This window comes from Cyprinodon tularosa, unplaced genomic scaffold (assembly GCF_016077235.1).
Source record: "Cyprinodon tularosa strain WSP-4 unplaced genomic scaffold, ASM1607723v1 ctg387, whole genome shotgun sequence".
NCBI classification, from domain to species: Eukaryota; Metazoa; Chordata; class Actinopteri; order Cyprinodontiformes; family Cyprinodontidae; genus Cyprinodon; species Cyprinodon tularosa.
Window position 1 is genome coordinate 1,506,424 of NW_024039104.1, and position 22,487 is coordinate 1,528,910.

A 22,487-nucleotide genomic window follows, 5' to 3' on the forward strand; every position below is an offset into this window, starting at 1 on the left:
GGTGTGAACGTAGCGAACTTTCGTTGAACCTGAATCAATTGATTTTGGTGGTTTAAATAAGAAAGTCAAACAGTATAGGAGTCCTTCAAGTTAAAGCTGAACTCATAAATCAGGGTTAATCTTTGATTAGTCATTGACAGAAACAGCCAACCATTCTAAAGAATAAAATCTTGATATGCATTTTGAATATCATAAATCCAATGTTTTCCAGTTAATGGTGTAAAAGTAACAGAGGAAAGGAACAATCAGTAATAAATCAGAGAGATGTTGGCAAAATCTTTATTAAAATATGCATAAAATGTACATAATGCATTCTGACATTTACAGTGTTTTGGATATTTATTATTTTTTTTATTAAATTAAGATTTTAGCTTAGGCCAGCCCTGAAAATCTGCATTATCTAAACACTGAGGCACAAAATCCAAAATGTGCAGACATATCAACTGAAAAGCTGTGACATAATCGGCTTTTAAATCATTGCATTTCCTTCTCTAATTTGTTTCACATATAAAAAGTGCATGCAGTAAAAATAACTGAAAACCGTTTTGTTTAAAGTGTAGCACATGCATAATTGATGAAAAACACAAGTGATGTAAACACAGTCAAAATATGTTTAAGGAAATGTGAGAGATCCAATACAACGTCTATTTAATAACAAAATTAATCTCTGAGTAGATAATATAAGGTTTGTCTCGGAGTCTCTCCAAATGACTAAACTACTGAATGCTCTCCTTACCTTGTTTGCATTGATGATTAACAATAGGGAGGTTTTAGGTGTTGAGCAGCAGTCAGTAGTCAAACAGAAAAAATAGAAAAGAATATAATAAAATCCTCCTCTAAGTTTTTATAAGCATCACAGAAGAAAATAATTAAAGCTGTATGATGTGCCTTAATGCATTACCTATCAGCAAACTCCATATCTTCATAAGCATTATCTACAAATACAAATAGCTCTGATACACTGAAATAAATGATTTATTTTACATTTATTTCTATATTAGCCATCCTCTCCCCCTTTATTCCTTTTAACCCCCAAGATGAAGCATCAATACAGACAATTCAAAATATCACTATAATAACAATATTTCCAAGATGGGGCAGTCTCTGTAAGGCCTGTACAACTGGATTCCTGAGACGTTCTTTGAGGGGTACAAGCAACCTTACAGTGTTGTTTATTTTGGAGAGCCTATAAGTGTATAAGTTAGTTTTTTTCACATTATGCAACACTTGTTCTTGTGCGTGTGAGGGTCTTTGTAACGAAGTCTCTGTTTCGATCGATATTTCTCCAAGTAAGTCAGCTGTTTACTGTTGATGGCTCCTCGACGCTTCCTGAAATGATGAAGCAAACGATGTTGGCTTTCATAAAAGATAGAAACAACAGAATATGTTTAATAGTAATTTGCTATTTAGTATAAAGATTTACATGGGAATATAAGCATACACCAGCAGCCATTCAAAATGGCCTTCCCAGTGAAATGCCAGACCCACTTCCCTGCAACTCCCAGCAGAATCCCCTCCAACTCCAGGCCACTGGAGTGAACCCCTCCTTCTCCTGGGCGTGCATATTTTTTTTACTCTGACTCCACCCTTTCATTGAATTACAGGGTCAGGGTCATTACAGGAGATGGAGCTTCTCTTTAGACCTTAATGTCCACAAATCCTGACAGAAAGAATATTTTGTACAAATATTGATGTTTAAAAAAGAATAGTAGGGAACCAGCCAAGGATCCATCAAGGAAAGTGAGGGAATTTTGAATGGCTACTACTGTAAATAGCTTAAATCCAGTTGGAGTATAGGTTCTGTTCTTTAAATAGTATACATAATGTAAAACCTACTGTCGGATGAGCTGAATGGCATCCTCATACTTCATGCCGCTTTCAATCAGAGCTAGAGCCACGAGCACAGGAGCCCTGAATGTAAATGTAAATACAGGTAATCAGTTCAGAGATTGTGCCAATTAATATTTTAGAGTTTTTATTTTTATTTTTTTTACTAGTTATAATCTTTTTTTCTGGTACCTTCCCAATCCAGCTACACAGTGAACTGCCACACAGCTTCCTGGATCCTCCTGAAACTTCTTCTTCAACAAAGCAAGCCAGTCATCAACCAGCTTGGTTGGAGGCGGGGCTCCATCATCGAAGGGCCAATCCTAAAAGAGAGTGCACTCTCAGGATCTTTGTGTTTCTACAACAGCAAATAAATAAAGTGTGCATGGAAATGTGAAAGTTATGTGCGTACCACCACAGTGATGCCATCTTTCTCAAGTGGTGTTTTGTCATAGGTGCTGTCGCAAACACGCACCACAGTTGTGACTCCGTAACGTTTTAAGACCTGAGAGGAGCAACATGGGGAAAAAAAAGGTTTAAACATCTGAATCAAATAATAAAATGTATCTTTGTGTTATTTCAGTCTGATTTCCAACTAATTTTAATGACAAAAAATGACCTGTTTTCATTACAATTGGTTGGATAAACTGTGATCATTTTTTTTCAGTAACTGCTGAAGAGTCATTTTGATTACAGTGAAGGAAAATTGGTTGTTGGTCCTCTGCAGACTAATGTTTTTTGGGGGGGCATTTTCATGACTGTGTTACATCAAACTTCCTTTTTTTAAACAGTTAAGTGCAGACACATACCAGGTTACTGCAAAACCTCAAGATGAGCGTCTAGAGGTATTATCCCTCTACATAACTCAAGTGGACTTAAGTCATGTGTGTCAAACTGATGGCTAGGTATTATTTCTCAGATATTTATAGTAGACTATAGAGCACAATTAATGTTTCCATCTGATATAGAAATTAATTGTGTGTGAAACAGTAAAACAGCACATGATCTTTGAACTACAACCACCTTGTTGGGCTGTTAATCTATTTTTCTGAATTGTTGTGTGAGTTTCATGACAGATGTAAAAGGACACACACTTTCTACAGTGAACATTGCTAAAAAGTTACCCAAAAGTCTTTAGGATAGTTTTTTATTATTTCTCTCCTCAGGAGTCTCTGATCGGAGTCGTTTCAGCTCATTCTCTTTCTTATTGTTGAATCATGACACTGAACTTCACAGAGGCAAGTAATGTCTTCCGATGTTATTCTGGGTTTTGTTGTGACATTGTAGATGAATTGTCATTGCATTCCTTCTGGAATAGTGTTGGCAGGCAAGCTCCTGGAAAGTTTCTCCACTGTCTTATGTGTTCTCCATCAGTGGATGTGGAATCTTATTATAAAGTTAAAAAACAATGTGCTGGTGAAGATTCTCAGTCTTCCAGATTGTAGTCGTTCCAAAAAAAAGTAAAAAAAAAAAAAAAACACTCTGCTGGACTTTGTTTCCATGTTTGAAGATGTTTTGCTTCCCATCCAGGAACCTTTTCAATTCAAAATGTCAGAAATAGCGTAGAGTTCGATGCTTTATACAGTAGCCCAACAAAGCCTTGTTTTTGCTAAGAGAACATGCAAATAGAAATGGACGACCAGGTCCACGTGTTTGAAATGGGAGTGGTTTGGCCAAAACTCTCAACATAGTTTGCCGGCGTCTCAAAGCCTTAGAAATAGTTTTATACTCATTTACAGACAGAATGCTGCCGATGACCTTGTTACTCCTCTGTACATCAGAAAACAATGTGTTGCCGTTTTTTTTTTTCTTTTTACTTCATGGTATCTGACAGGTGATATTTAAATATTTATTTTATTTGACAGGATTATCAGGAGGAGTTGGAGTCATGAGGAATCTGTTAAACTATCATGAAAATTAAGATTTAATGATAGTTTGTTATAGCCAGTATGAGCTGTGTCCAGAAAGACATGTTAATTACCATTTTAGGAGAATCCTCACAGCATTCAGAGTAGACACCCACCTCTATGAAGGAGTTGAGTGTGCCATCTGTGGGGTTATGTGTGATCAGGAATCTCATGTTCTTGTGGCACAGTTCCACCGGAGCAGGACGGTTCATGGTGGCTTGTTTAACCTCTGACTGCGCAGCAGGACCTCTGACCTTTGTAACGAAACAGGAATGTGTTAGTGAACGCTCAAAGTGAATGGCCTTTCATGTTTTTTATGGGACTGATTTAAAAGAAGAAAAGGGCTCACATTTTATCAAATCTATCTTTCAAAATTCCAAACTAGGCATCATCTATAGTGAATTATTCTTTTTTCTATTATTTTTATAAGTCAGCTGTAGAGAATTTGCCTCATTAGTTTCTCCTAACAAGAACTTTGAAGTAAACCAAGAAAAGTTGTGCTAATAAGCTGCTCAAAACTTTTATTTCCTTAAACTATGTGTTCATTCATGCATATTTTTTTTTAGAATTAAGTCAAAATGATATAAAATGTTTCTAAGGTGTTTAGAGTAGAGAAAGGAGAATATGCTACCGTTTTTTGCTAAGCTAATTAGGTAAATTTAGCAAATGATTGAATTTTAAAAGTCTAATTCCAAATGATAAATTAACTTGTTTAGGTTGGAAGGAAAGTGATACTATTTGGTGCAAATAATGAACTGTCTTCTTAATAATAACAATACATAATACGTAATACAAATAATATTCACTTTAATGCTGGATGTAATAGAGTAAAAAATACCTGTAGCGAATCCCAGTTGGTTACTTTAATATTTTTCTGCTGATCATCATACTTTAGACTAATTGATGTCTGATTCCTACATTTTTGTTGACAATTAAGTAATAATAATAATAATTAGCATAACAACACTATGCATAGGTACTTTTTTTAGTCTCATCATCATTTGGTCAATATTTATCTACAGTATTTATATTGCAAAAACACTGTACAGAGAACAGTGTTTTTTTTATTTATTTTTATTTATTTATTTATTTTTTACTCTAACTTATTGTGTAATTTTTATACACTATTTAAGGTCCACATTTGTGTGACCACTTTTGTTATAATCCTTTGCTGCTGTAACACCACAATTTCTCCATTGTGGGAGAATAAAGGGAGTTTTTATTCCTTTAAAACATTTTCTTCAGATTAGTGATATGACTCAAGTTATGACTTGAAAGTATACATCTGTGTGTTGCACCGATACCAATACCATTATCGAGCAGGTCCCCAATACTGCATTAAAATAGTGGTATCGGTATCGGTGAGTACCAACTAATAGGGCAACGGTACTATTTTGAGAGCCAAAAGTTTATTCAACTGTTGTCCTCCATTCCAGGGAGGCAATAAAAACTTCTACTGGATTCACTTTGTATTAGTCTTTTTCCTTCTTCACAAAGGTAGGCAGCAGCTTGACAAAGCCATGATGGCAATTATTTTACATCCAAGTAGTATCCAGTTCTTCATATATACACACACACATCAATTTCAAACAGATGGTATCGGTATCGCAAATACTGCATAGCTAGGTATTGGTATCGGGGCCAAAAAATGGCATTGACGCAACACTATTTAAAATTGCCGCTTAACTTAAGTTGGTGTGAGCATAAAGGGAGCATCCATATAAATAAATAAAAACAACAGTAGAAATAAATCAGTGGCTTTATACTCAAATCAAATTGTTGATATTTAACCTCAGAAATTTTGAAAAAACTGAACTTTTGTGAACAAAAAACAGCTTCTCCAGAACCATGTTGACACTCTCCGATAGATACTCAAACACCCAGTAGCTACTAAGTTCAAATGATGATGCATCAGAACATTTTGTACGGATTATGTGACCAGACAAGCCTCACCTTTAGCTCCAGTTGTAGAAGTTAGTAGTTGTGTGTGTGAAATCTTCAACAGATTATGGACCCACTGTCTGCTTTAAATGACTTGTTGTCTATTCCCAGTTCTGAGAGTGTGCCGTCCAGATTGTTAACCCATCTGTTCAGGGTGTCCTATAGTCCAGGAGGCTAGACTGTGTCAGTCTTGCTTTTTATGTTTGTAATTGTCTGATTCTTTCTTTTCTTTGTGTCTCTCAGATGGTCTTCCTTTCCTTTTCTCTCCGTTCAGCTTTCAGTGTTGGGAATCCTCTTGTTACCCCATGAGTTGGCAGGTTGATAAGGCAAAGAAATGATAGTGCTCCTTTAGGATTCATGGCCCCAAGACTGCATGGCACAGCATCATCCCAGACACGGTCTAAATGTGTTGAGCGTGGCAGTAGTCCCCACTCTGCCGCACAAACTCCATCAACTGATGATTCTACAACAGAAAATACAAGGGATAACCGAACCTTTAATATTACATTAATTAATGTCATTAATGATACATTTAATAATAAAAAAAAATATTTGCTGTTTGAAATGGATTGTCTGCATTATTTGGTCATTCTTCAGGTATTTATTTGATCTAGTTTCAGAGCTACAATAAAAAATGCTTAACCACAACTTGAACTTTGACAAGTTCTAGTTACACTATATTGCCAAAAGTATTTGCTCACCCATCCAAATTATTGGAATCAGGTGTTCCAATCACTTCCATGGCCACAGGTGTATAAATTCAAGCACCTAGGCATGCAGACTGTTTTTACAAACATTTGTGAAAGAATGGGTCGCTCTCAGGAGCTCAGTGAATTCCAGCGTGGAACTGTGATAGGATGCCACCTGTGCAACAAATCCAGTCGTGAAATTTCCTCGCTCCTAAATATTCCACAGTCAACTGTCAGCTGTATTATAAGAAAATGGAAGTGTTTGGGAACGACAGCAACTCAGCCACGAAGTGGTAGGCCACGTAAACTGACGGAGCGGGGTCAGCGGATGCTGACGCGCATAGTGCGAAGAGGTCGCCAACTTTCTGCAGAGTCAATCACTACAGACCTCCAAACTTCATGTGGCCTTCAGATTAGCTCAAGAACAGTGCGCAGAGAGCTTCATGGAATGGGTTTCCATGGTCGAGCAGCTGCATCCAAGCCATACATCACCAAGTGCAATGCAAAGCGTCGGATGCGGTGGTGTAAAGCACGCCGCCACTGGACTCTAGAGCAGTGGAGACGCGTTCTCTGGAGTGACGAATCGCGCTTCTCCATCTGGCAATCTGATGGACGGGTCTGGGTTTGGCGGTTGCCAGGAGAACGGTACTTGTCTGACTGCATTGTGCCAAGTGTAAAGTTTGGTGGAGGGGGGATTATGGTGTGAGGTTGTTTTTCAGGAGCTGGGCTTGGCCCCTTAGTTCCAGTGAAAGGAACTCTGAATGCTTCAGCATACCAAGACATTTTGGACAATTCCATGCTCCCAACTTTGTGGGAACAGTTTGGAGCTGGCCCCTTCCTCTTCCAACATGACTGTGCACCAGTGCACAAAGCAAGGTCCATAAAGACATGGATGACAGAGTCTGGTGTGGATGAACTTGACTGGCCTGCACAGAGTCCTGACCTCAACCCGATAGAACACCTTTGGGATGAATTAGAGCGGAGACTGAGAGCCAGGCCTTCTCGTCCAACATCAGTGTGCAACCTCAGAAATGCGCTTCTGGAAGAATGGTCAAAAATTCCCATAAACACACTCCTAAACCTTGTGGACAGCCTTCCCAGAAGAGTTGAAGCTGTTCTAGCTGCAAAGGGTGGACCGACGTCATATTGAACCCTATGGATTAGGAACGGGATGTCACTTAAGCTCATATGTGAGTCAAGGCAGGTGAGCAAATACTTTTGGCAATATAGTGTATGTTAAAAAAAAAAAAAAAAAAAAAAAGAGGTCCAACTGTTTTTATATAAATGACTGAATGGCTTAGCACCATTGTATATCACAGCCTTCTTGTCAGTGTATCAACCCCCTTGTTCTCTCAGGTTTTCTGTCTAAAAACTTTTCTGGATTCCCACAAGCAGAGCCAAACAGGGAGAGACAGCATTCAGTTGTTATACTCCACTCATCAGCAATCAGCTTCCAGAAAACTGTGAAAACGCTGCAACCCTCAGTTGCTTTAAATCAAGATCAATAATGCATTGTTATAAGAGTTGCCTTTTACTGTAAAATATCTAAGTATCATCAGTGAAGTTTCCACTCTGACTTTCATTCCAAAGATAAAATAATCATTTCTTTTTTAAAATCAAATATTTTTAGCTTTTTGACCAACCGTTTTATCCTTTATTCTTATTTAAATTATTTACTATAATTCTAGTTTTGTATCTGCTATGGCACTGCAATGCATTTTCTTTTTTTTCTCCCTCAAACTACAGCACTTTGAATTGCCTTGTCACTGAAATGTGCAACATAAATAAATGAGCTTTTCCTCGACAAATAAAGCTTCATGATTATCAATATTTATCTTGCAAACAGACACAAGTTCAGGATAGTAAGTCTTGAAATCCTTAAAGCCCACTGAGAGAGAACTGGAAAAAGATGATCTTCTGATCACCAGGGCTCCAAAAAAACATTACTAAACACTTTTTCACATCTCTTTTTGTGAAAGGTTCTAATAATATGCTAACTAGATCATAACAGGTTTCACAACCAATAAAATAAATGAAAGTACAAAACAGACACCCCTACTGTGTGTTAACATATTAGTTTTAGAGTTCTTTGAAAAGTATCCATCCTCATCAGTGTTTTGCATGTTTAAAAAAAATATACATCAATATTTTTAATATAATAGGTTAGGTTAATTGGCTTCTCTAAATTCTCCTTAGGTGTGAGTATGTGTGTGAATGGTTGTTTGTCCAGTTTGTCTCTGTGTTGCCCTGCGATGAACTGGCGACCTGTCCAGGGTGTACCCCGCCTCTTGCCCATTGACAGCTGAAGTAAGGCACCAGCACCCCTCGCGACCCCACTTGGGATAAAGCGTGTTAGAAGATGGATGGAAGGATGGATGGAGGTGCAGCCCCTCTATATCTCATGATATTTCCCTAATTTTATCTAAATGTATCTAAAGTAAATTTACAAATTAGGGATCAAATGATTAAGTTCAGTCAAGGTCAGTACTCTAAAACTACTCATGCTTTCAAAAAACATGTAGCTTTGCAGGTCTGCATGATAGTAGTTGACAGCACTGCTGCGAAAGCCCCTGGGTTTGAGCCCGAGGGATGCATGGAGCTTTTAAGTATTCCCTGTATATGCATGGATTCTCTCCAGGTACTCTGGCTTCCAACTACATTCCAAAAACATGAATTTTAGGTTTTCCGAAGTCTTAAAAATAATATTTGTATGAGGTTTCACCTCTATCATTACCTTTTTCCACCTCTAAGCTAATGTGTGCTCAAAATGCTATGTTCGAAAAGCATTCCCCTTATGATATCATAAGGGGATATAAGCTGTCCAGAGCTGTCTGTAGCAGCTCATCTACAGCCTTGATCTTATGTATTCTTCTTGGCTCCTAGATGCTATCTTTACAAACTCTGACAGGTTGTCATGGTTTTGGGTGGTGGGGGCATGGCCTTTTTGAATGGCAGAGGCGTGGAAAGCCAAAACAGCTCATTTAGAAAAGGACTAAATGAGGAGATTTCTGCTACATTCTGTCAGCTTAATCTAAGGGGGAAATGTCCTGCAAAAATTGCAAAAACATACTCTAATGGCCTCATTGTTTTCATTTTTTTTTTATGTAACATTTTGTCAGTGATGTTTTAAAGACCCTTAAAGGCCAGTATCTTTAAACCCCATCCCATAAACGTTCAGTGTTTTTTTTTGTGCACTGCTACAAGTGCCATGGCTGAACCAGAGTCATGCAATGACAGTACCTGCATGTGGTCAAAGATGTCCCATAAAACCCAATATTACACCAAACTGTTTTTATGGTGTGCATTAATTATATCAGTCAGAATTGGTCATTCAAATCATATCTTTTAAAACAGGCTTTTGGTTAGTTTTCAGACAGTAGTGGGTTTTCGTATCACAGAAGGTGTTCCCCAGGGCTTTGTAGTAGGGCAATCTCTTAAATAAGTATTAACAGCCTCTAGACCATACCATTGGCCATTTGTTTTTGTTTTTTATTATCTTTCTTGCCATAAATAGCTCACTCAAACCAGTTGTCTTTGATTTTATCATAGAAATGCCATAGAAGATCCGTATTATGAATGATCTGGTTAAACACCGTAAAAAAGGCTATCATCTTTTCAGACTAAGAGAAAATAAATGGATATTTTTCTATAATTTTTCCTCTGATAAGTTACGGCAGGATATCTAAGTTGCTTTTAAAACCTGGGCTCTTTAAAACAATTATTTCATTTTACGGTACTTGAAAATACTATTTCACAATCTTTTTACCTCAAATTGACAATGTAGATGTTTTTTTGGTTTATCCAGAATTCATAATTTCTTTATCTAACCCAAGTACCCTCCACTTTGCTTACAGATTTACATGTGATGTATCATTTTATGTCTACTGAAATGTTCTTTCAATAAACACATCTTCAAACAAATCTCAAGGGGAAGACAGAATGTGTCACTGGCAGAGATGCACTGATTTCTGAATTCCGTTTGATGTCCGATCATTCAACTAAAAGTACTATAAGAAAAGATAAATGTTTTGCAGCTTTTTCTAAAATATAGTGGTTATAAATTCATCCACAAATGAAACGACATTAACAATTACTCCATTTATGCATTAAAGTAAATATATACATGTATGGATTGTTGAGTTTGTTTATTAGCTCTTTTGTTGAATAGATTTTATTGACTGTTACCTGGTATTAAATGTTGTTGTTGTTCTCATGTCTCAATAAAATTTGAGGGTGTTTTGTAGTTGCTTTAATGCACACAGAAAAGTGAAAATAATTTAAGGTATCAGTTGTTCGACATACAGTAGACCCAAAATCTGTTGGACAGAGCCTCCTCTTGGAGCTTGTCCACAGAGGTAACCTCGTTAATCTGCAGTCTAAGAAATAACCCTCTGCTCTATTCTGAAATGCTTAGAAAAACAAGCAGTGAAAGCCCAGAGGTAATGAGCGGTCATCTCTAACACCATCAGAGTCACTCTACTAGGAGCCTGTTGACAATCTATAATTAGTCATTTATCCTGTGCTTTTTTATAATCAGGGTAGAGGTTCCTTTTCACTTATCAGTAAAGCCAGTTTAAAGTTTGATTGCTATGCTTTTTGTAAAGAACAAAAAAAAACCTCCCATCATGGAGTTAAGTCTTTTTGTCTATTTCAAGCCATTAAAGAGGGTTATGAGGCCCCTGAAGTGCCTCTGATTCAGTGATAAATAAACCATGGTAACCTGGAAAGGCCTGCTGTGATAGTAACACTCACAGACCAAATAAATCCCAACACCCCATTAATTCTGTTAACTTTCCATTAAATAACCTGCAGAAGCACAGTGGTAGAATAAGGGAAGGGGTTCCTGTCCTACCTTTGCTGGCTTCTAAACATGAAAATCCAAAAGAGAGACAGAGAATACCAAGTCCTAAGCAACAGCAGCAGACACACAAAAGTTAGAGAGCTGACATTATAATCAGCTGACTGCCTGTTATAGTAAACCTGCGCAAACAGCTGTATTTATAGCCCTATCTATACCAGTGGCTACTAGTGGTGTGACACATCACATTTTTGGGGTTACAACTTGTACTGGGGCTGTACTGTACACTCATTAGTCCTCCTCCCACCAACTTCCTGAGAAACTAAATGATTATTTTGATAATGAATCCCCTGAATCACCAACATATTCAATAGATTCTTATCAATTCTTCACAGCAAAACTTTTGAATTATTTTTTGAACTTCTGGTCATTTGAAAATATCAGGGCACATCAGCAGCAGTAAGACTTATAGGGGTTTACCCTTACCACTTAGGTCCTCAGTGTCCCCTCCGATCACTGAATTATTTCAGTTCTCCTGGCTTTCAATCTCCTTGCAGTTAGAACTTTTCCATGACAAACAACCAAGACATCCAGAGGCAGGGAGAAAAAATTTCTGCAGCCACCTGTAGCTGACCCTCTACAACACTAAACTCTTCCTTTTTTTTTTGCTGTCCTTTTTCAAGCCTGCTCTGTAATCACTGCAACGTACTGCATGTGCCAGTTCTCCCCTCTGCTGCAGGAGTGCAGTGTGTGTACTGGGCTGAGGATCTGCTGTGAGCTGGTCTAATCAGGCTGAGCCGCCATCTGACCCTGACACTCCCGTCACCACCAGAATACTCCAGAGTTAATGCTCTTAGAAAGGGAGACGAGGAGCGTCCTTCGGCAATTAGTCTTTCCTCTTCATCTCTTTCCTTTTTTAAAGCTAAGTTTCTCTTTCTCACTCCTTCTAACTCCACTCTTCACTTTTCGTTGCTGTCCAGCATGTTGTATATCCATCAAAGCTATTTCTGTTTGCAGAAGCAAAAATAACCTCAGTTTATAAACTGTGCATTAAATTGTTTTCCCTGTTCCTTAGAGATCTAGAATGAGAGGTTTTGCATACCAGACAGATGGGGGGAAATAAAGTAAACTACTGATTCCCAGTTAATGAAATAACCTTCCCCTATAGTAAAAGTTTTAACAGTTCTCTCTTGCATTTTTGTGAATCAACAGAGAGAATCATGTTAAGTTAAAAAATCATTATGTACACATTTAAAAATATCAGCTCCTTGCAAAGCTGTTAAAACCCTTTAAAATGTCCTTTATTGGTCACATTACTGGTACAATTTATTCATTTCAGATTTAAAGAGACCAACACAAAGAGAAGACAAAGAATTTCCCTCCTAAAATGCAGATACACTATATTGCCAAAAGTATTTGCTCACCTGCCTTGACTCACATATGAGCTTAAGTGACATCCCGTTCCTAATCCATAGGGTTCAATATGACGTCGGTCCACCCTTTGCAGCTAGAACAGCTTCAACTCTTCTGGGAAGGCTGTCCACAAGGTTTAGGAGTGTGTTTATGGGAATTTTTGACCATTCTTCCAGAAGCGCATTTGTGAGGTCGCACACTGATGTTGGACGAGAAGGCCTGGCTCTCAGTCTCCGCTCTAATTCATCCCAAAGGTGTTCTATCGGGTTGAGGTCAGGACTCTGTGCAGGCCAGTCAAGTTCATCCACACCAGACTCTGTCATCCATGTCTTTATGGACCTTGCTTTGTGCACTGGTGCACAGTCATGTTGGAAGAGGAAGGGGCCAGCTCCAAACTGTTCCCACAAAGTTGGGAGCATGGAATTGTCCAAAATGTCTTGGTATGCTGAAGCATTCAGAGTTCCTTTCACTGGAACTAAGGGGCCAAGCCCAGCTCCTGAAAAACAACCCCACACCATAATCCCCCCTCCACCAAACTTTACACTTGGCACAATGCAGTCAGACAAGTACCGTTCTCCTGGCAACCGCCAAACCCAGACCCGTCCATCAGATTGCCAGATGGAGAAGCGCGATTCGTCACTCCAGAGAACGCGTCTCCACTGCTCTAGAGTCCAGTGGCGGCGTGCTTTACACCACCGCATCCGACGCTTTGCATTGCACTTGGTGATGTATGGCTTGGATGCAGCTGCTCGACCATGGAAACCCATTCCATGAAGCTCTCTGCGCACTGTTCTTGAGCTAATCTGAAGGCCACATGAAGTTTGGAGGTCTGTAGTGATTGACTCTGCAGAAAGTTGGCGACCTCTTCGCACTATGCGCGTCAGCATCCGCTGACCCCGCTCCGTCAGTTTACGTGGCCTACCACTTCGTGGCTGAGTTGCTGTCGTTCCCAAACACTTCCATTTTCTTATAATACAGCTGACAGTTGACTGTGGAATATTTAGGAGCGAGGAAATTTCACGACTGGATTTGTTGCACAGGTGGCATCCTATCACAGTTCCACGCTGGAATTCACTGAGCTCCTGAGAGCGACCCATTCTTTCACAAATGTTTGTAAAAACGGTCTGCATGCCTAGGTGCTTGAATTTATACACCTGTGGCCATGGAAGTGATTGGAACACCTGATTCCAATAATTTGGATGGGTGAGCAAATACTTTTGGCAATATAGTGTACCTGCATCTTGTCCAGACTTACCATGGCTGCTTTGTTCTTATTTTTACTCAGACTGCAAGTTTCCTTAGTTGTTTTACTTGCAACTTTTGAATTTATAATATTGGGTTGAGGAAGTTTAATTTAAATACAAATGCACTCAACAGTTCTTGGTCTTTGATTTTCAGAAAATATTAAAAAGCATTTTCCATTTGTGACTTTGTGTGGGTCGGTCAAATAAAATTCTAATTAGATACGCTGACTAATGTGGTAATAATGTGGTGTAATGAGGAAATAAGTTTCAATGGATGTAAACACTTTTGCAAAGCAATAATCTCATCACATGCAAATAACGTTCAATAGAACATTATCTTAGGGGCCCATCATTCCATCAATCACAGAGTTGAGGTTAACATAACTGCCCACCCTCAGATTTGATAAACCACCTTCAAAAGGCTAAAATCAGCTGAAGCACGTCTGGAACTCTGTGCAGTTTATCACATCAAATGTGTACTTGCAAATGTTTTTTCTAGTCTAAACTGTTTTGGATGCAGAGTGGTGAGAAGTATTTGGTTGCTGTGTTCTGGCTTTCTGTTACCCAACTTTTGGTATTTTATTAGCTTCTTTTGTGGTGTTTTGTATCCCAGACAACAATCCCACATATAGCCTGAAGAGGTGATCAGCAGATTCCAAAGTCAGCTTAACTGTTTAGATGATAAATAATCTCAAAACAGACACCAACTAATTTGTTTTTCTTTATTTTTTTATAAATGGTTTAACTTTATTGATACTATCTAAACACAGGAAAAAAAACAGGAAATGAACTAATAAATAAAGAACTTTGTATTAAAGACAAAAGCTTTGGTGTCACTGGTAGGAATGTGATCAAATAATGAAAGATAAATTCAGGACATTCAGTGGCCTTTTTTCTTCCCTTTATTTTTCAAATTGAATATTTTTTATTATTTACTGTGTTTGATTTTTTAGCTATATGGGGTTTTGGGGTTTTTATCTTTTGCTGTGTAGTTTAGCTTCATAAACTAAGTTAAAAGTTTTTTTTGTTTGTTTTTTGACTCTAGTTATTTATTTGTCTAACATGACCTGACTCATACTTTCTACCTGAAGTGGAAGGAAAGTGAGGCACGTTTTCTCAAAAATTTTGAAATTGTGTCATGTATTTATATTTCACCTAATTGCTCAGCTACCTTAAGATGAAAAACAAAAGTGTAACTTTCTTCAGATGTAACCTTCTTAGTAAGGAGAGTCAATTTGAGTGTAAATTAATCTCAGTATAAATCCAGGGGGCAGCTTTATGGGGTGGAAGGGCGACTAGCACCTTTGCTGCAGTCTTGCTCTGCTGCTACCCCTCAAGTTTTAAGTCATTAAAACATATGAAATAACCAATAATGTGTTTTTCCAAAAGCTCTATTAAAGCCTTCAAATTATACATTAATTTACCAGAAATATATGAGTATAATAATACTATAATATATATGTTTATATCATATTTATGTATGTATATATCATACAGAAAATAATACATTTGCTGTTATTTTAGGAGGATTTCTGAATAGAGCTGCTTATGTGACCTGTGTGTGAATGTGATGAATGATTTCCGATTTCGTGTTTCGATAGACTGCCATAATAAGTACGCTATATTTTTTTTCCTAATTATGATGCTTGCACATTGTAAATCCAAATGAAAACTAAAATCAAAGTAGACACATTTCTAGATTGTTTGGCAAACAAGTAAGTGATGAGAAGTGAGCTGAGGAAGAAAAATTATGGAAAACCCAGGAGGGTCACTGGTGAAGGAGGCCAGTGAAAAGTGCAACTGCTGTAGAAATGAGTGAAGATAGGGAACATTATGTCAAAGTCAAAGAGACAGAGAGAAAATAGAGCATGGGAAACTGGTAAAGGACAATAGTAAAGTACAGATTCAGGGTATCCAGCCTATCCATCTGGATCACCTAGTATGTACTGTACTAATTCTCTAAATTTCTGAGACGTGTTGCTGCTTAAGAGTTTAAGTGAGTTCTGAAATCAGTCCTAGCCAACCAGCTTCCAACCTACTTCCCTGGTTGGAGTTTATGGGAAGACAGATGGAGCAACAACAAGGCTGGATGTTTACCTGGCAGCAGAACAACAACTTCAAACATACAGTCTGATGTCAAAAGCTTATAGTTAGAGTGGCTCTGGTTATCCTGAGCTATCTCTATAGTTATGCTGCTATAGGCTTAGACTGCTGGAGGATATAGGGATAACTTTTTCTTATTGTGTTCTATTCTGTCTCTATTCACCCATTCTATACTCCTGTATTAGCAGCTTCCTTTGGTCTGTTTCTGTTTGGTTGTGACATAAACCCGGAAAGAAATATAAGCTAGTGTGCTGCCATCAACACCTTAGGTTATACACGATAGAGATGGGCCTGTTTTTTTCAGTGCTTATTCCTGTCACTCTCCTAGACATACTGTAGCTATGGACTCAGAGTTTACTGTAACAAACTGTACGTGCTCTCTTTATCACTTTGACATGAAAATGTGTTCAGAGCTCGTCTGCTTAACTCTTTCTTTCCAGAAAGAGCCACCTATGGAGCTAGTTAACTATTACCTTTTCTAACATAGAAAGCATTTAGGGGTTGTCACAGTTCTGGTTCTGTTGTGTTTTCTTTTGAGTATTCAGTTTTACTTTGCTCTATGTTTTCTAGTTTTAGTGGTTTAATTCTTATTTTGTTGTGTTCTCTGGTTATTTCTCAGTTTTCAAGTTTTTATTTGTTGCCCTCCGCTGCCCTCTTGGGTTCTCCTTTTCCCGGGCTCATTTCCTGTCTGCTCTGTTCACACCTGCTCCTAATCTGCTCGTTAGTCCTCTCTTTGTTTCATTCTTCCATAAATACACTCCTTATGCAGTTCCTCAGTGCTGGTACCTCGTTTAACTTCCTCCAACTCTGTCTCACTGAGTCTACCTCCTTGTGATTGTTTTCCCCAGATGTCTCTTTGGTTTCTGGTTTGTTTGTCTTTGTTTTCATGTTTGATTTTTGGATTCCTGCCTCAGTGTTCTGTTAAGCCTTCATGAAATCAACAAGTAACTCACCGCTGCCTCCCTGCCTCTGCATTTGGGTCCACAAACCTTAACCCCATCCTGACAGGGGTCAGGGCTTTCAAGCCCCATTTACACGACCCTTTTGAAACTGTGCCTAGATCGGTCTGAACACAGTAACCGAGATAACTGTTGAGTTTAAATGGCACGCAAATCTGAAATGGACCGCATCAGACAAAACCATACTGCACAAAAAATGATACTAGTTCATCAGCAGATAACAAAGAGTGCATGAGCAGACCACATCATGTCGTTTCAGTTAGCCTCTGTAATCATGAAATTTCAGACATTCATATAAATATGAGCTTCCCTATTGTGCAACATGATTTCCAGTGATGATTCTGCTTAGCAGTGTGATGAACCTCAACTACTTTCGTTGTTTCCTGCGTCTGTAAGCTCTGATTTGACAATTTTTTGTCGAATTTGTTGTTAAATGGGAGTTTTTCCTCTCCACTATCCCTGCGTGCATGGATGCCTAGTGTGAGGGATTCCTGTCGAGTCAATTACAGTTGCAATCAGCTGGTTTTCGTTAGATAGAAAACTTTGATCCAATCCAATTTATGATCGGATTGAAATGTCTCTGTAAAGTGAATTGGTGCTTATAAATAAACTGAATTTAATCGAAATTAATTAATTGAGAAACTGTGGCAAGACTTTTGAAAATAAATATTTTTCCAGGTCCCAATAATGCACACAATAAAACTGCCCACAAAACAAAGTTAAGTCTGCAATTGTAACGTTGTATCATGTAAAAAAAAAAAAAAAAAAAAAAGGTCCAAGGGTGTGATTACTTTCATGATAGTGTTGTGTTTTTTTATAAGTTTTTCCAAAATGTTAAACAGGTGTTTGGATCTGTCTTTCATGCAGCCTTTTTTGCAAAGGTGTCTATAAATCTAAGCTCTTAGTAAGTCATCACCAGGCCATCTTGCTCTTCCGAGATTTGTGGGCTGGCCTCTCTCCCAGTTTCATTAAATAAAGCAGTAGGATGACCTGTAAAGACTTCAGTGTCTCACCTCAGCATTTCACCACAGCCCCATCGAAATGTCAGGGAAGTGTTTGAGACTTTACAAAACACAGTCAGCTGATTGGAGGGATCGTGGGGTACAGGGTGGGGTACAGGGTGAGCCTGTTTGACCAAAAAAGCTATATTTTTCCTATTTGTTTTAGTGCCTTTAAAAATTGGGTCTCATCTAAACTCAGAAATGAATGTAGTTAATTGTTTCAGTAGTAAGTATCTCATTATGCCAGTTTTAAGAAGCCTGCTTAGATGTTTCTTGAAATGAATCATTTTTTTCTACCTACAGCAACATGGGCTAAAAGGGCATAAGTAAAGCATGAAATGATTCGTATAAACATGAAACTTGTAAACATTAGTAAACATAGTTTAAGTCTCACACTCTTGATCAAATGAGGCTGTTGTTGTTGTACTTGATCCTTCTTGGTAGGCTATTTTTGGTGTTATGCAATGAGTGCTTCTATTTAAAACCTCCCAGTACCATCGTAGGGAAGCTGTAATCTGGCTAAGGAGCTTCTACTCTCATGTGTAAATATGGTCTCACGTTAAAATATGGTGTCTGACTTCAATATATGCTTCATAAAAATCAGAAATGAAAAAACATACTACTATTCATTCTGCTTCTACAACTCTTGCTATAGCATGAATAATGTTGGGTTTGATTAATACCAACATTTTAGACTGATTGGTTAATTTACAGTTAGTTATACAGGTAAAATAAGTTTAATAACCTCTGATAATAGATCTGAACTTTTTATCCTCTTGTTGCTCACAGGTCAAGTAATTTGATCCTTTTGTTAAACAGATAACAAAATTAGGGGCTCACTATTTACACTAGTGAACCATGTAGATAGGCATATTTATCCTGGGTTTATATCCTCATATGAAGTACTTTTATCCTACAGAACGTAAATGTGGTGTGAAATTCACAAGTCCTTTAAGTTCCAACCTCAAATAAATGCTTTTTTTTATGTAGATAATAAATTCACAGATGGACCATAAAGTGATAGATAGTTTACAAACAGTATAAGAGTAATTACCTCCCTCAAACTTGTTTGACTTTTATCAATTTACAACCCTAAATTTGGATTATTGGGGCTTTGTCAGGGATTTGGTCAGTCACCATCAAACTCTATATCAGTGCATTTATTTTTTGTTGGTGGATCAAGTTACAGGTATTCCTCAAGTCCAATGTATGGATTTGCTCCATCCATCCATCCAGACATAATGGAATGGAATGAATCCATTATGGAGTACCTCAGGGTTCTATTTTGGGACCATTGCTATTTGTGGTACCTTATATGCTCTCTTTGTTTTATAGAGAGATGTGTAAAGTGGAATATATACATGTGTATCTGCCTGCCAGGGGAATGGAACCCCAGTTTACCTTGTGTGACAAACAGGGACTCTCACCATTATGGCAAACCCCCCACACAATTTTTTAACCTATAGATATATACCTGGTATTCGGGTATATATCTATTTTAAGCCCTGTGAGGCCTTAAGCTGTAGATTTTATATAACTGCACAGATTGTGTAAAAACTTAGATGGCTAAAAATGTCCTTAACTTGATGAAGGACAAACTGTCGACCCTAATCGTGTCGTTAAATTCTTGGAAACTCTTGGTCCTGTAAGATGTTATCCTGACTCTTCTATCAGGATCCTCTGGAGGTTTAACACCATCTTTTTTGCCAGATTACGATAATGGCCAATATTTTTTTTTCCTTCTCAATATTGCAATGTAAATTCAAAAAGAAAGAACAAGCAGTTGGAAGAAAGAAGAAGAAGCAGTAGGAAATCATATTTTTGTTTCTTTGAACTTGAACTTTCAGTCCCAGCAACCTCCCTAACTCGTTATTTGTCTTTGTGTAAAACATCCTTGGATGTTTCCTGGATGTTCCCTGCCAGTTTTCACATCCTGCTTTGAGCTCAGCTATGCTGGCTCCCCATCATCTTCACATAACATTATAAAACCAGGGTTCCAACTTGTAGAGCTCTAAATAGACACCATGTCAGAACCTTTACAACTCTGGCAGGTCCCTGAGGTCTTGTGATTTGAGCCTGCTGGTTGTCCTCATAGGAAGTTGAAAACTAAGGGTGAGAAGGACGTTTTAGCAAAAGTTCCAGACCTCTTTATTTTTGAGTTTAATAGATTAAGACTCTTGTTTTGTGCATTTCCATTTGCATATGTGTATTATTTACTGATTTCATATAAAGCACAGGTACTGTTTGGAAAGTGGCATATAAACAAATGTATTTATTTATTTACACTTTGATATACCTCCACCAAAAAGTGCATAATTGCAGAGGGGAAATACATTTTTGATTTTTTTTTTCCTCAAATAAAATTTAAAAAAGTCACAGCTTATATTCCATCCAGATTTTCACTACAATCACAGGAGCAAGTATTTTTGGGAGTATTGCTATCAGCTTTATAAATTCACATACATTCGAATTTTTAACAATTCTTATGTATGAAACATTTCAACCTCTGTCAGTTTCTATAGAGACTATCTACAAGCAGCAGTTCTTAAGTGTTTTTTAAAATAGATTCTCAATCAGAATTGGAAATAAATATGCACAATTTCTTTGTAACAGGTAATAGGTTTTGATGTATTACACTTACCTGTAGTTTTGGTTATATGTTTAGTGCTATTGTCCTGCTGAAACGTGGACCTAGTGTCTAAAGGATCAAGTGTCTTACTGCCACTAACAGGTTTTGCTGTCCAGTATTTTTCTTAATTCATCACATAAACCCCAGCCAGATTCTGTGAGATGTTCAAAGCTTTAAATATTGTTCTATAACGTAATCCTAGACTCACTTTGATAGGTCTCTGTTATTCCTTGGTCTCTATGATGCTGTTTGTTCATTAGTATTGTCAAACAAAACCCTGAAACCTTCCCAGAATGGCTGGCTAACAGCTTACAGGGTAAAATGCAACACAGTTTGACTTTATCAATTGGTTCCTGTCTGATGGGAATTGGTTATTCTTATTTCTTTTTAAACGTATCATACAACACAAGGCTGAAAAAGATGCAACAATTTTCAGAACTGCTTTGCTTGAAAATATAGTTTCATTTTGATTAAATTTCATTAATATGCATTGCTTTATTAGTTGAATATCTGATAAGACCCTTAATTTTTATTTTGGTATCAGCCATTTTTGGGCGTTTTTTTATATGGAATGCTTTTGTCTGCTTTAAGAACGGCACATGACCATAATGGGGTAGTGTAAACAGACCTAAATCATTAATACTACCAGCGGCACACAGAGCGGTCGTCACACACGTACATGGAAGAAATCCACTCAGAGTCAAGCATGTAGCAGACAGCAGCAGCTGCTGAGTGTATAATTAGAATGTTTTGAAGCAGAGACTGAACAGTTAGACTTTCACCTGCAAACCGAGGGGTTGGTACTGCAGTAAAGTGTCACATTCACATTTTCAATTAATCAAAGCAAGGAATGTTAAGTAAGTTTATAAATGAAGAAAAGAAGCTGTTTTATCTCAATAATCTCATATTTTATGACAACCCCGGTTTCCCTAAAGTATACACAATAATTACATGTTTGTTCATAAATGATATAATATATTCATCCATTCAGTCTGTATCTGCTTGTCCTTGCAGGGTCACAGTAGGGTGGGCTGGGGGTTGCCGGTGTCTCCACAGGGTACACACTATACATGCCGGCAGTTTATCAAGAGCGACAGACATGAAAAACAGCCATGTGAAAACAATCACAGTCACACATCACATTCCCAATGACAATAAAAACAGACCAAGTGACCTATCATATAAATTTATATAATATAATATAATATAATATAATATAATATAATATAATATAATATAATATAATATAATATAATATAATATAATATAATATAATATAATATAATATAATATAATATAATATAATATAATATAATATAATATAATATAATATAATATAATATAATATAATATCATAATATAATGTAATGTAATATAATATAATATGATAAAAATGATAAAAACAAAAATCATGATACTGAAATCACCTCAATTGCATATATATATATAAGAAGTAAGCAAGCCTGATGGAGTTCCTGCTCTCTAACTAATATTTTGTTGAGCAACACTTTAGGACACTCAGTAAAATTAGGTGCTTTCTGCGATGTTCAGAAAAAAGTCAGACCTCCAAACTTGTTGACAGGTATGTTGGTTCGCTGTTCATGAGTAAGGTACTTTGTCTGTAATTTGTCTGGCAGGTTTTTTTTTTTTCTTAACTTTCTTTTGAACAAAAATTCAAATTCAGTATATTTAATATTTTATTTAACTAAATTAACATCTAGTATTCTTTTACATTTATTATTACTTTTCTCAGGTTTGTGTTATTTGAATTTTTTACACTAGTGTGAATTCATAATTTTCTTAAATGGGAGGGTATGTAAACTTTTAAGCACAAATGTATTCCTCATTATCTGGCCATTGAGCTAAGAGACTTGGGCCTGGGCAGTGCAGAGTATCCTCTAAAGTTAAACAGATCATAGGCAACTGTCTGAATGTTTAAGCCCAATCATTCAACCCTTACCCCAAACACTCTGACA

General features: G+C 37.3%; 1 protein-coding gene across 4 annotated transcripts; it reads right to left on the minus strand.

Moving 5' to 3' along the window:
* Positions 1-262: 262 nt before the first annotated feature.
* LOC119791344 (protein tyrosine phosphatase type IVA 3) lies at positions 263-12,019 on the minus strand. 4 transcript variants are annotated; one of them, XM_038297411.1, is made up of 7 exons: positions 11,649-12,012; positions 5,688-6,138; positions 3,809-3,988; positions 2,240-2,332; positions 2,020-2,150; positions 1,837-1,911; positions 263-1,329 (listed from the first exon to the last, which is right to left on the minus strand). In XM_038297411.1, the coding sequence occupies exons 3-7, from the start codon at positions 3,944-3,946 to the stop codon at positions 1,212-1,214; spliced, it is 555 nt and encodes a 184-aa protein (XP_038153339.1). In that variant the 5' UTR covers positions 3,947-3,988; positions 5,688-6,138; positions 11,649-12,012; the 3' UTR covers positions 263-1,211. The 4 variants fall into 4 exon arrangements, with proteins under 4 accessions (XP_038153339.1, XP_038153342.1, XP_038153340.1 ...); XM_038297414.1 differs by having other exon boundaries at positions 3,851-3,988; positions 11,649-12,001; XM_038297412.1 differs by lacking the exon at positions 11,649-12,012 and adding an exon at positions 11,217-11,373.
* Positions 12,020-22,487: the final 10,468 nt, after the last annotated feature.